Here is a 12410-nt window from a genome sequence, read left to right as displayed (position 1 = left end):
CCACTTCCTTCAGATCCCTGTCTTCCTCCAGATCACTCTCTACCACTTCAAACCTCTCTATACCACAACCACTTCCTACAGACCCCTCTGTCCTCCTCCAGATCGCTCTCTACCACTTTAAACCTTACTATACCACATCCACTTCCTACAGACCCCTCTGTCCTCCTCCAGATAGCTCTCTACCACATCAAACCTCTCTGTACCACCTCCACTTCCTTCAGACCCCTCTGTCCTTCCTTCAAATGATCCATCTGCCCTTCATCCTCCAAACCCCTGTGTCCTCCATCCTTCAGAGAGCTTAGACCCCTATCCCTTTTGTAAACACCGCTTTTTCCTCCTCTCTACCCTCCTGAGACTCCTATGTTCTCCTCTTTCAGCCTCTTCTGTCCTCCTCCAGACTCATCTTTTGTCCCACAAAGTCTTCGTATCAGCAGATGACAAGGCTGAGCTGGCAACATGACCAACAAATGGCAACCAGACAACTCTTACTAGATAAAGTACTAGAAAATATTGAGGACTGGTTTAGATAACACATCCCCCAAACCTGTCTCACATAGAATCTCTCTAGAGGGACAAGAGCTAACACTCCTTGAAGTAGAATTACACTGTTTAATGTAGGGAAGTGAGGAAATTATGCATGGCTGAGAAGTAACAAAACTAATTAAGACTCCCCACAAAGTACAAGTGAATAAATAGGAAATATCTTTTCTGAGGTCCAGATGACAAAGGGACATGTGTTTACGCATAGATGGAAAAGTCTATTTTGTCCCCAGGAAGCACATCCTGAGTTGAAAGGAATTGTTTAATCTGTAGCCAGTTGTTTCGGTGCCGATAGGAAGTTATGAATATTCGGGTTTGTATAAATCCAATATTGAAGGGATATACATTTTCAACTTTAGGACTAATATGAAAAATATGCATATTCTTCCTCTAAGTGTAGCATCTGCCTATAAGCCATATATCAATAGCGGCCAGATCGCTGACAACAGCCATGCCATGTTTGGTCCCGATACAAAATATGATAGCGATATCATACTTCTACCAGTCCATGATTCCATTCACTGAATGTTTCCAGTGAAAGTGCTCTACACTAGCTGAATCATCTCTGTGATCAACATAGTAAGTTTTTCTGTTAATCCATTATGTTTTATGTAATTGCATTCTGTATTGTTTTGTCCCCTTTGTAAAATCTTTTTGTCACGATACTGTAAGTGGGTTAAGAGCTGGCTCAGGGATAGGAAACAAAGGGTGGTTATTAATGGAGCACACTCGGACTGGGTCGCGGTTAGCAGTGGGGTACCACAGGGGTCAGTATTGGGCCCTCTTCTTTTTAACATATTTATTAATGACCTTGTAGGGGGCATTCAGAGTAGAATTTCAATATTTGCAGATGACACTAAACTCTGCAGGGTAATCAAGACAGAGGAGGACAATTTTGTATTACAGGATGATTTATGTAAACTAGAAGCTTGGGCTGATAAATGGCAAATGAGCTTTAATGGGGATAAATGTAAGGTCATGCACTTGGGTAGAAGTAATAAGATGTATAACTATGTGCTTAATTCTAAAACTCTGGGCAAAACCGTCAATGAAAAAGACCTGGGTGTATGGGTGGATGACAGACTCATATTCAGTGGCCAGTGTCAGGCAGCTGCTACAAAGGCAAATAAAATAATGGGATGTATTAAAAGAGGCATAGATGCTCATGAGGAGAACATAATTTTACCTCTATACAAGTCACTAGTGCGACCACACTTAGAATACTGTGCACAGTTCTGGTCTCCGGTGTATAAGAAAGACATAGCTGAACTAGAGCGGGTGCAGAGAAGAGCGACCAAGGTTATTAGAGGACTGAGGGGTCTGCAATACCAAGATAGGTTATTACACTTGGGGCTATTTAGTTTGGAAAAACGAAGACTAAGGGGTGATCTTATGTTAATGTATAAATATATGAGGGGACAGTACAAAGACCTTTCTGATGATCTTTTTAATCATAGACCGGTGACAGGGACAAGGGGGCATCCTCTACGTCTGGAGGAAAGAAGGTTTAAGCATAATAACAGACGCGGATTCTTTACTGTAAGAGCAGTGAGACTATGGAACTCTCTGCCGTATGATGTTGTAATGAGTGATTCATTAATTAAATTTAAGAGGGGACTGGATACCTTTCTGGAAAAGTATAATGTTACAGGGTATATACACTAGATTCCTTGATAAGGTGTTGATCCAGGGAACTAGTCTGATTGCCGTATGTGGGGTCGGGAAGGAATTTTTTTCCCCAATGTGGAGCTTACTCTTACCACATGGGTTTTTTTGCCTTCCTCTGGATCAACATGTTAGGGCATGTTAGGTTATGCTATGGGGTGAACTAGATGGACTTAAAGTCTTCCTTCAACCTTGATAACTATGGTACTGTAACAATGTCATAATGTGAGATTAGTCTAGAAAGTACCATGTCACAGACACACTGGAGATTTGACCCCCCCTTCAAGCTTCCACTGCATTCTTTGGCATAGACACAAAGCCCAAAGACATGACATTGGTGGCAGCGGTGGGATAATAGAGCATTAGTGATCTGGTTTGAGCAATCATTCCTCTCACTAAAAACTTGCAAAGTTCTTGCGAAGACTCTGTGCAAATAAGTTTGGAGAGCAAGCTCAGTGTTTACTAGTCCTGAACAAATTGGGTGTACTTGCGATTTCCCCCTCCCTTTCTCTTCGTTTTTCTAACCTATCTTTTATTTGGCAATGTTGGCCGCAAAAGGAGAAGCCTGGTACATCCAGCAGAAGACGGACACTCTTGTTGGAGTATGCATGTACCATGGCCTGGACTCCCATGGCAAATCCAAGGCTCAAAAGGTCACTGAACTGGTGCAATTTGAAGCAGACCAAGCCTGGCCCAGCAGACGCAGAAGCCAGCACCCAGCGGAGAGCCCAGCGGGAGGCTGAGAGAGCCGAGCGGCAAATGGAGCAGGATTACCAGCAGGAGTTAGCCCAACTCCAAATGCAGGGGTCGTCCCAGTCCAGCCATGAGCCCACGGCGCTCAGATTCCAAAACCCCGGCCAGAGCACTTTCCTGTGATGGAAAAGGACGGGGACTTGGACATTTTTCTGCAGGCCTTTGAGAAAGCCTGCAGACAGTACCTGCTGCCTGGGGACCAATGGGCTCGATACCAGACCCCAGGGCTAAAAGGCAAAGCTCTGGAGGTGTTTGCTTCTCTTCCGCCAGACCAAGATGACGACTATGAGGCCATCATGCAGGCCCTGATAACCAAGTACCAGCTTACACCCGAGGTGTACCGTAGAAAGTTCTGGAACCTCCAGCGTGGCCCACATGACAGTTACAGCGATGTGGTGCATGGACTCGGGACCCACTTTGACCAGTGGACCCAAGGATTGTCAGTGACCACCTTTGCACAGCTGTGACACCTGATGATCAAAAACAAGTTCTTACATCTTTGCCCAGCTGAGGTGCAACAGTTCGTGATGGACCGAGAGCTGCAAGTTCCAAACCGGAACTGGGAAGTGGGATACAGATAAATCTCCTTCAGAAGGAACCAGGGGCAACCAAACAACCCCGGTTCGCAACAAATTAGTGTGAGTAGTGGGGAACAAAATATATCCTCCCTGGCATCCCTGACACATTGGGGGATCCGTGACAGTGTTGGCAGCATGGTGTGAACCGTGACACTTTTGTACATTTTTTATAAACACTGCCCATCGTTCTGGATTAAATATAACATTTAATAGTTCTGTTCCTTTTGTTCTGTAAACTGCACCCTGAAGCCATACGCTACTAGAACCAGGCATCAAATCGGCGCCTGTATAAACTATTGGTGGTGGCAGCGAGTAATTCTTGAGTTATCGTGGAGTTCGCAGTGACCATACCGGGCAATATATATATATATATATATATATATATATATATATATATATATATATATATATATATATATATATAATGTGCATTCTATGAGTCGGAATCGGAGGTGTATACACCATATGCTCGCCTTTATTTTCCCAATAACCGGCCTATTAGTCGTAACCTCCTCTGTTAATCGTTGGTCAATCGCGTAATTCTCCAGACGATAGGGGGCAGCAGAGAGCTGTTTGTGACAGGTAACAGCTGGCGGATCTGCGCGACCTCCCAGGCAGCTGTGAACTTTGACAATTGGTGGCAGCGGTGGAATCTGTGTTGTCTCTCTGGTATCATTCTTGACAAGGACTGTATAATATATATCTACTGTACAGTACTGTGCAAAATGGGGAAAATTACCAAAATGGGAAGTGACTGAAGGGAAGAGACATATAAATTTCATCAGTATCTCGTGACCGTCCATCACTTCCATCATCAGTATCTGAGGATCACCCGTCGTCTCCATCATAAGTATCTGTCAGGTATTTTTTTGTCCTCCGTACATTTTTCTATTTCTGGATATGCAGTTTATCCTTTTTGTGTATTCTACGGTCCTCAACATCGCCCATATCTTGGTGCTTCTTCAAAAGATCTTGACCCTCACATCTTGAATCCCCAGTCTACTGTGGAATCTTTGCCTGGGAGAGACCTCGCTGATGCAATATAACTACCTTGTGTCCTGTTCCTGCTCTCAGTCTCGCCATGGTGAATGACCTGAGACATGAAATGATCTTTACAACCTCATCTCCGTCTCCCTCCACACCTTTTGTGTCCTCCTCCAGACATCACTATCTTCTCCAGACCCCTCTGAATTTCCTTAAGACTTTCCTGACTCAGCAACAACCATTGAACATGGTCACGTGGGAGTGTTCCAGGACTTGGAAATGTGACATTGCACAATATGAAGGTGCAGAGATGATACCTGTCTCATCATTGCATGAGACAAAATGCAACATACGGATCAGCAGCTAGTTCCTGTTCTCCCAGAATGTATATGTAGCAAGATTTGTCTAGCCAAAACTCAATGGCCACACACACAAAACCAGCTCAGGTCTGTGTCTGCTGGTATATACGAGGGTATCTGATGGGCCTCTAAAGAGTTATATGTTCGTTTTATCACAATGAACCACAAATAAGGCAAATTACCTGTAAAAAAGTATTTTATTAAAAACAACTATTTTCTGTACCACAGAATTAAATACAATGATCAGTACATCCTAACAAGAGTCGGCTCAGGAGCCTTGTAAACATTTAGCAGTATAGGGGTAGGCACCTGTCAGGCTGTCCTGGCGCGGCAGTCTGGGGTCAATAGTAGGAGATACAGACACAAAATGAAGAGAGAAGCTATATGGTCAAGAAGAGGAGTATTCATAATTGTATAATCTGGCATCAGTGCGGACCCCATGGCCATACCCCATACTTTAAGTGGTCATTAACACCGGAAATAACCACCTTATGATGTGTTAAGCTATGTAATATATACCTTGCTTTCTATATATCTTCTATCAGCCTGGTATTGAGGCACCGTACGAGCTGAGAATGTCTTCATCCATCAATCTGCCTAGAGACTGACTGACTAGTGATTCCCATAGCAAATAAATAGATTAAAGGGACACTTTAAATAGTAAAAATATGGATGTACAAACGTTTCGTATATCATATAAAAGGGAGCGTCGTCACTCTGCAGAGGTAAAACGAAGCAGAGATCGGACATGAACGTACCAATCAGTCTAAATTGTAACCATAGAATTTCTGAAAAATACACTTGAGGATGTCTACAGCAGCGGTCGGCAATCTGTGCTAAAACTACAACTTCCAGCATTTCCGGATAGCTGCAGTCACATCTACTACCAGGGCACACTGTAAATTGCGGCCGGGATCATGCAACGCCCCAGAATATCGGCACCAGCTAATACGTGTATATAGTATACTGTCCATATTGCACTGTGCGTGTTTCCTATGGTAGCAGAGGACGATGTAAACTAGTACAGTATATAATACACAGTATATGAGCCAGTCTCCTGATCTTTTATCCACACAGAATACAACGTATGACTTACTACATGTTCCATGTATAACCTCCATGGGCGTGTGTGTATGTATACGCTTGGCAGAGAGGTCGTCTTCACTGAGACAGGCCTCACCTGAGTGTACAGTCCTCAAGTGAAGTTCTCTAAGTAGGTGCATGGGTGGGACGCCACCCGGATTTCCAATTATTGGAGGCTATTACAACAAGGGCCATTTGGAAGGAATTACTTTTCTACACTTCCTTCATCTTCTCATGAAACCAACACTCAATCAATGGACAAGTCCTATTGTGACGGATATCATCATAGGTTCATGTGAAAAGACATCGGAAGCATCGGATCAGATGGCATGAGCTGGGACATAATGGGAGAGATGCATTACTTTTCTCTGGCTCCAGATGGGTGAGGGATGAGAGAACATCATTTTGGCTTTCTCTTCACACTTCAATATTTCTTGCATATTCTAATTTTATAAGGCACTGAAAAAAGTCTTAATATTGGTCCAGAAAGACGATGAAAGTCTTCTTCACGCTCAGACCAGGTCCAGTAGAGCATCGCCGGAGTGTAGAGGATATCATTCCACATACATTTGAGAAGATCATGGATGTTCCTCCATGACGTACATCAGTGCAATACACTATGAAGGCACGCTTGGCGTCCAGCATGATCAGATGTCCTCTTTTCACCGTGACGTGTCTACAATGTCAGTATGGAAAGCTCAGCAGTTTTAGGCTCTTCTCATCCTCATAGTGCTGGTGTCAGGATGTCGTGTCTCCTAGTTCCTGGCTTTGTTTCCAACTCTTGGATTGCTGACTACATCATTGTTTTTGGAGAAAGGCCGCAGCTGTAGCTTGAACTCTACTTCCAGGCTTTGGCCTTCAGGAAGAAAGAAACAAGAGTCAGTTTTTGGATCGTTATATGTTTTTATGTCGCATCTGTAACTTTTCATGTTAAAATACAAATATAGTGGTGGATATGTGCAGAATGATCAGAAGACTTGTCCGTGTGGTGAGGACCCTCCAGAGTAACAAGTCACCTACCAGTGTGAGGCTTTCATCTGCACGGCGGAGTTGGTCAGAGGAGGTTTCACCGGTGTCTTCACCATAAAACATTCCTTGTGGACTGGATTCCCAGGAAGTGGCTTTCGGGGAGGGTTCACCTTTGAAAAATACAGAGAACAAGTCACACTATAGTGTAATTCTTCCAGAATGCTAGAAAACTTTGCACTTGACAACATTACCTGTGGGGTCCGGACTGGACATGAGGGCAGTGGCTTCTTAGGCGGCAGGAGCTTTGAGTGCTGGCCATCCTGCTTGGCCGGTATGAGTGGGGAGGACTTGACTGGTGGAGGAGGTCTGGATGGTTTCAGCTGTATGCTTGTCTTTGGTGTCTGGATGCTTGGTGGCACCAGTGGCCGAACAATGTTGACCGGCTGAGAGCTGACCTGCGAGGCCCCACGTTTCCCATGAAAAGCAGACCATGAGCTCTGTGTAGGGAGAGCAAAAGATCAAGTACACCGAAAAGTGGACAGGCAGCGGTGTGACGTGAAGAGGAAAATGGATTGACGTGATGATAAGGTAATCATAAGAGTCTCTGGGGTCTCGGCTTACCCCAAGCCCGAATTGTGTTCAGGTCGACCTATGGACAGATTGTAAAATGCATGGGCTCCGCAATAAGTAATGGAGCATTCCAACTTTACCTTTTGTGCTGCTGGAGATGCGGCTGGAGGTGGAAAACTGCGCTGGGTGAAGATGGTGCTGGAGTGTCCTCTACCCGGCTGCTGGCGGTGACCTGTCCCCATTCTGTAAAATGACAAGACAACTATGGAGAAAGCTTATAGTAAACATGTAGAAAGTTTTATTGAGGCCGAGGACACGTGTCAGAAGTCAGAGCTCCTGGAGCAGAAATGTGAAATGAAGACCGCGGAGAACCGTCCTATGTGAAGAAGATAATGGGAGGGCAAAGAGCTTCTCCAAGAGAAAACTCTACGACGCTCAGTCACCAACACCATTAGATTTGGTCACATTCAAGAACAGTTGGGCACCAGGGTCCATGTTCCAGGTTCCCATTGGTTCTGAAAACCCAAATGTGATTAGGACATGGCTCCTGCCCCCAGAGATGCCTGCCATGGGGAGACCTGTACTTCTATGGATGGTGAGGATATGTAAGAGGTGGACTGGACTGTCCTTGCCCTGAAGACACCAATCGCGTTGTGTGTATTATGTCTTGGGTCTTTTGTATACAGATACATTGTGTCATGTGATATGTTTCTGTGTAATGCAAGATAAGTAATGTTAGTAATGTATAGAAGGACCCCCTTGACCCCCTGATTAAGATCCGAAACGCGCGTCGGGGTGCGCTATTACGGGACGTGGCTGACCCAGAAAGGTCTTTATTGTGTACCTCCCAACTCTTTTGCACATTGCACTTTTAGTGTGGATCGTATATGTTTTTGCTGTGTCATTGTACACTATTTGCAGCTTGCACTTTGCACTATTGCACTTTGCACTGCTTTATCATCATTTTTGTGGATCCTTGTTGTATTTTTATACATTGTATTTATAGTAGTTCAATTTACATTACTTGGTTCTCAATTTTTTTTGCACCTCCCCTCTTTTTTCACACATAATCATCACCATTGGGAAGCACTGCTCCCTTATATAGAAACGGGGTCATCTACTGCTACTAAATTACTGAATAATTATATGTATTATCTTTTGGTCCTGTTGTGCGTACAAATGTTTTGTTTTTATATGGCCAATCATATGTAATAAAGGCATTTTTATAACTACTTTCTGTTTGGTGTGTTTCACTGGCTTTCCATATATTGGTTGGGTTCACTTTTTCCTTGTATAAGTGGTCTTGCACCCTTTTTGACAGAGCACCAATCGCCATAATGTGATATATAATTTAGTTTCTTGTATTATTGATTTTATTGAGAAATTATTGGTGATTCTTTGGTCTATCTGTGTTTCTAACATAGAATAGAATAAGTATAGGGTAAGACATAGGTCAGGGCTTAAGACACAAGTGACTGTAGATAGGTAGCAACATTGGGGTAAGGATAGTGTTAATGTTTGGAACTAGCCCATAGTGGGAGGGGCTTAGTGTTAGGGCAAGTGACTGCTTCATGTTAGATAGTCAAGTATGGACAAGTTCAAGTACAAGTTGGAAGTGTCTGTGAACATTGCTACCATTTGGGTGAGCTACTAAGAAAAGGAGACTAAGGGACAAGGGAGTAGTGCTATCTGGAACTGGCCAAAAGCAAGACAAAGTGGCCTTACATCTTAAAGGGGTCCTTAGATAGGATGATATGTCAAGAAAAGCATTGAGCTTGCAAAACGCCAAAGATAATTGACCTAAACGTGACTGAGTTTCATTGGACTAGTGGAGGTCACGAGCGGTAAATCCGGGGCACCAGTAGTGGAAGAAACAGGATGTGGAACCACTGAGGCTGTAGAGAAACCAGCTGAACAGGACTGTGGCCACAATCTAGGCTGTGACGAAGTAGGACGAAACTGTGTGTGTGAAAATGCTTTACACTGTGTAGGAAACATCCATAAGATTTTGTACCCACTGCCCTTGTACATAACCCTTTGCAAGTCAACGTTTCGTAAAGACTGTTTTAGAACGGGAGTCTCCTTTATTGGACTCTGAAACCTATGATCCTGGCCGGCCAACACCACCGATTACAGGCAGCCTACCAGAGCGTAAGGCCCTCACACCACCAACACCACCGACTACAGGCTCCCTGACCGGGCAAAAGGCCCTCACAGCACCAACACCATCGACTACAGGCGGCCTGACCGGGTGAAAGGTCCTCACAGCACCAACACCACCGACTACAGGTGGCCTTCACAGATGTAAGGCCCTCACAGCGCCAACACCACAGAATACAGGTGTGCTTCATGGGCGCAAGGCCCTCACAGCACCAACACTACCGACTACAGGTGTCCTTTATGGGCGTAAGGCCCTAACAGCACCAACTCCACCGACTACAGGCGGCCTTCACGGGGGTAAGGCCCTCACAGCACCAACACCACCAACTACAGGTGGCCTTTACGGGTATAAGAACCTCTCAGCCCCAACACCACCGACAACAGGTGTCCTTCACGGGCTTAAGGACCTCACAGCAACAACACCACCGACTACAAGTGTCCTTCATGGGGCAAGGCCCTAACAGAACCAACACCACCGACTACAGGCAGCCTTTACGGGTGTAAGGTCCTCACAGCACTAACACCACCGACTACAGGTGACCTTCATGGGCGTAAGGCCCTCACAGCACCAACACCACCGACTACAGGCAGCCTTCACGGGCGTAAGGTCCTCACAGCATTAACACCACCGACTACAGGTGACCTTCATGGGCGTAAGGCCCTCACAGCACCAACACCACAGACTACAGGGAGCCTTCATGGGAGTACGGCCCTCACAGCACCAACACCACCGACTACAGGTGTCCTTCACAGGGGTAAGGCCCTCACAGCACCAACACCCAGCTAGGACCCACTCTTTCATGTAGCGCGCTGGGGCATGACAGGAGAAGACCAGTGCCTCACCCACACCCGCGTTACAGATACATAGATAATGTCCTTCACATCTGCTCACCTGCACTTCGCTCTGCTCTTGTTGACCCATTTCTTCAGTTGAGAATCCGGTGTTCTGTACCAATAGTACATCCCAAATCCAATGAGAGGAAGAATGACAAGGAAGAGGAGGAGCAGGAAGACAATGAGACCTTCCTGGACTGTAAAGAGAAACATAATATGTCACAATGGTCTCATGCAGGAGGGTGGACTTCAGTGTAGGCGGACATGGTCTCCACCTTTGTAGTGGCTCCTGATATTTATGATGGCGATGATGGAACATAATGAAGAAGAACTGAGACAACAAACATATCCACATGGACTAACTCACAGTCATCCGGGACTGGTCCACTGTCAATGCTTCCCCCGTCACCAGATGTTTCACAGTATGGAGGGCCCCAGCCTGCGTTACAGTGGCAGTTTCCTTTACTGTTGCACACCTAGAGAAGGGTGAAGAACCAGTTGTTAACAAACCCTCAGCTGTGAGAAATATTAGGTCTGGACTTGTTTTTAGCCATTGCATCTGGTACTGGTTGTGGTTTCTTTGCACTGGTCACTTTTCCGAGGACTCACCCCGTGCCCATTGCATCGCGCTATACATTTATCCCATTCGAAGAAGGAAGCGTTCTGGCACTGGCGATCCTTACACACCTAGAAAGAGAGGCGAGAGCATCGTCACACGGGGGGCAGAAAGCTCGCCCAGAAAGAAAAATGGGCGTCCGTAAGACATTTCCAGAAATATGAAATGTTCACAACATGGAGAAAAGAAAAGACGCTGGAGGTCAGAAAGAAAGAACAGACCAATGAGAACGAGGGTATCTGGCCTCCAGGGGACCCCAAGGGTGAGAAATGGAGAAAGACGCTCAAGGGTGGGGGGTTTCAACTGCCCAATCCTCAGTTCCCATGACAATTAATCCAATGGTGGAGATGTGTGGATGGAGCAGATCCCACAGATGATCGATCGCCTGAGATCTGGAGATAAATCATCATCTGGATCCTCAGATCATTCCTGGCCGGCCATTGACCTACTGAAGATGGCACTGCAAGAATCCCGCCATTATGCATGGGAACCGTACAAGTGTGACATCCACATGATGCACCCGTCACATGGCCACACCAACGACTTGTCTTCTTGCCAGACTATCCTTCTGGAGGTACATGAGGTGCGCACACGAACACCAGGACCCAGCAGAACCACAATGTGCACAGTGTATACACGATCCTGAAGAAGGTCATGGACCCTGTGCCACAGACACATGGACTCACCATGCCATCGCCACACTTGGTGCCAGTCATCACCAGCCCAGGGTCGGAGGAGTCTCCTTCTTCCTCCTGCACGGAGTAGGAGTGTGTGCCGCGACACTTCACCTCGCGCCCATCGATCTGGATGGTGGTGTCCATGGACACAGTGTTCTCGTGTTTGGGCTTCTGGGCGCTGCTCTCACACTGGATTTTTCCACATTTGGCATCTCTGTAAGAAAAAAAAAACAAAGAAAAATCTGTAGATTTTGCTACAATTTCCATTAATAAAACCTTCATACCATTGTCAAAAATCATCGAATCTGACAACTGAAATACATTGCTGATGTTGCCTGACAACCATGACCGTCCCTCAGCGCATCTGACAACCCTTACGTCTTATCACATTACAGCACAGTTCCTCCACCATCGTCTGTCATCTCTTCATTGTTCTTCACTTTCATCTTCTCTGAACATTCGATGCTCCTTCTCCTATTGTCTTCCCCCATGGTAGAGTTTTCCCCTGGGGTACATCACCAGACGATGTCAGGGCCCCTGGGGCCAGCAGACTCCATGGCTGACACAGGAGTGGTGGGACATGGGGGCTTTGGGCTGTCCACCCTCGCTCGTTACTGAGGGT

At 45.7% G+C, this 12410-nt stretch overlaps 1 protein-coding gene across 2 annotated transcripts in view; it reads right to left on the bottom strand.

Annotated features, from left to right (window-relative positions):
• Positions 1-5057: 5057 nt before the first annotated feature.
• The window catches only part of LOC143793440 (disintegrin and metalloproteinase domain-containing protein 19-like), a 118950-nt gene continuing 111597 nt past the window's right edge, over positions 5058-12410 (bottom strand). For both annotated transcript variants that reach the window (XM_077280400.1, XM_077280401.1), the window contains 8 exons: positions 11798-12002; positions 11105-11182; positions 10863-10971; positions 10554-10692; positions 7642-7744; positions 7183-7428; positions 6983-7101; positions 5058-6818 (listed from right to left, as the gene is read on the bottom strand). In XM_077280400.1, coding sequence (XP_077136515.1) covers positions 6761-6818; positions 6983-7101; positions 7183-7428; positions 7642-7744; positions 10554-10692; positions 10863-10971; positions 11105-11182; positions 11798-12002 — 1057 coding nt within the window. In that variant the 3' untranslated portion in view covers positions 5058-6760. The remainder of the gene's footprint in view (positions 6819-6982; positions 7102-7182; positions 7429-7641; positions 7745-10553; positions 10693-10862; positions 10972-11104; positions 11183-11797; positions 12003-12410) is intronic.

The sequence above is a fragment of the Ranitomeya variabilis genome, chromosome 1, assembly GCF_051348905.1.
Source record: "Ranitomeya variabilis isolate aRanVar5 chromosome 1, aRanVar5.hap1, whole genome shotgun sequence".
Classification (NCBI taxonomy): domain Eukaryota; kingdom Metazoa; phylum Chordata; class Amphibia; order Anura; family Dendrobatidae; genus Ranitomeya; species Ranitomeya variabilis.
Note: the sequence above shows the minus strand (reverse complement) of the source record. Positions and strands in the feature narration are given on the sequence as shown.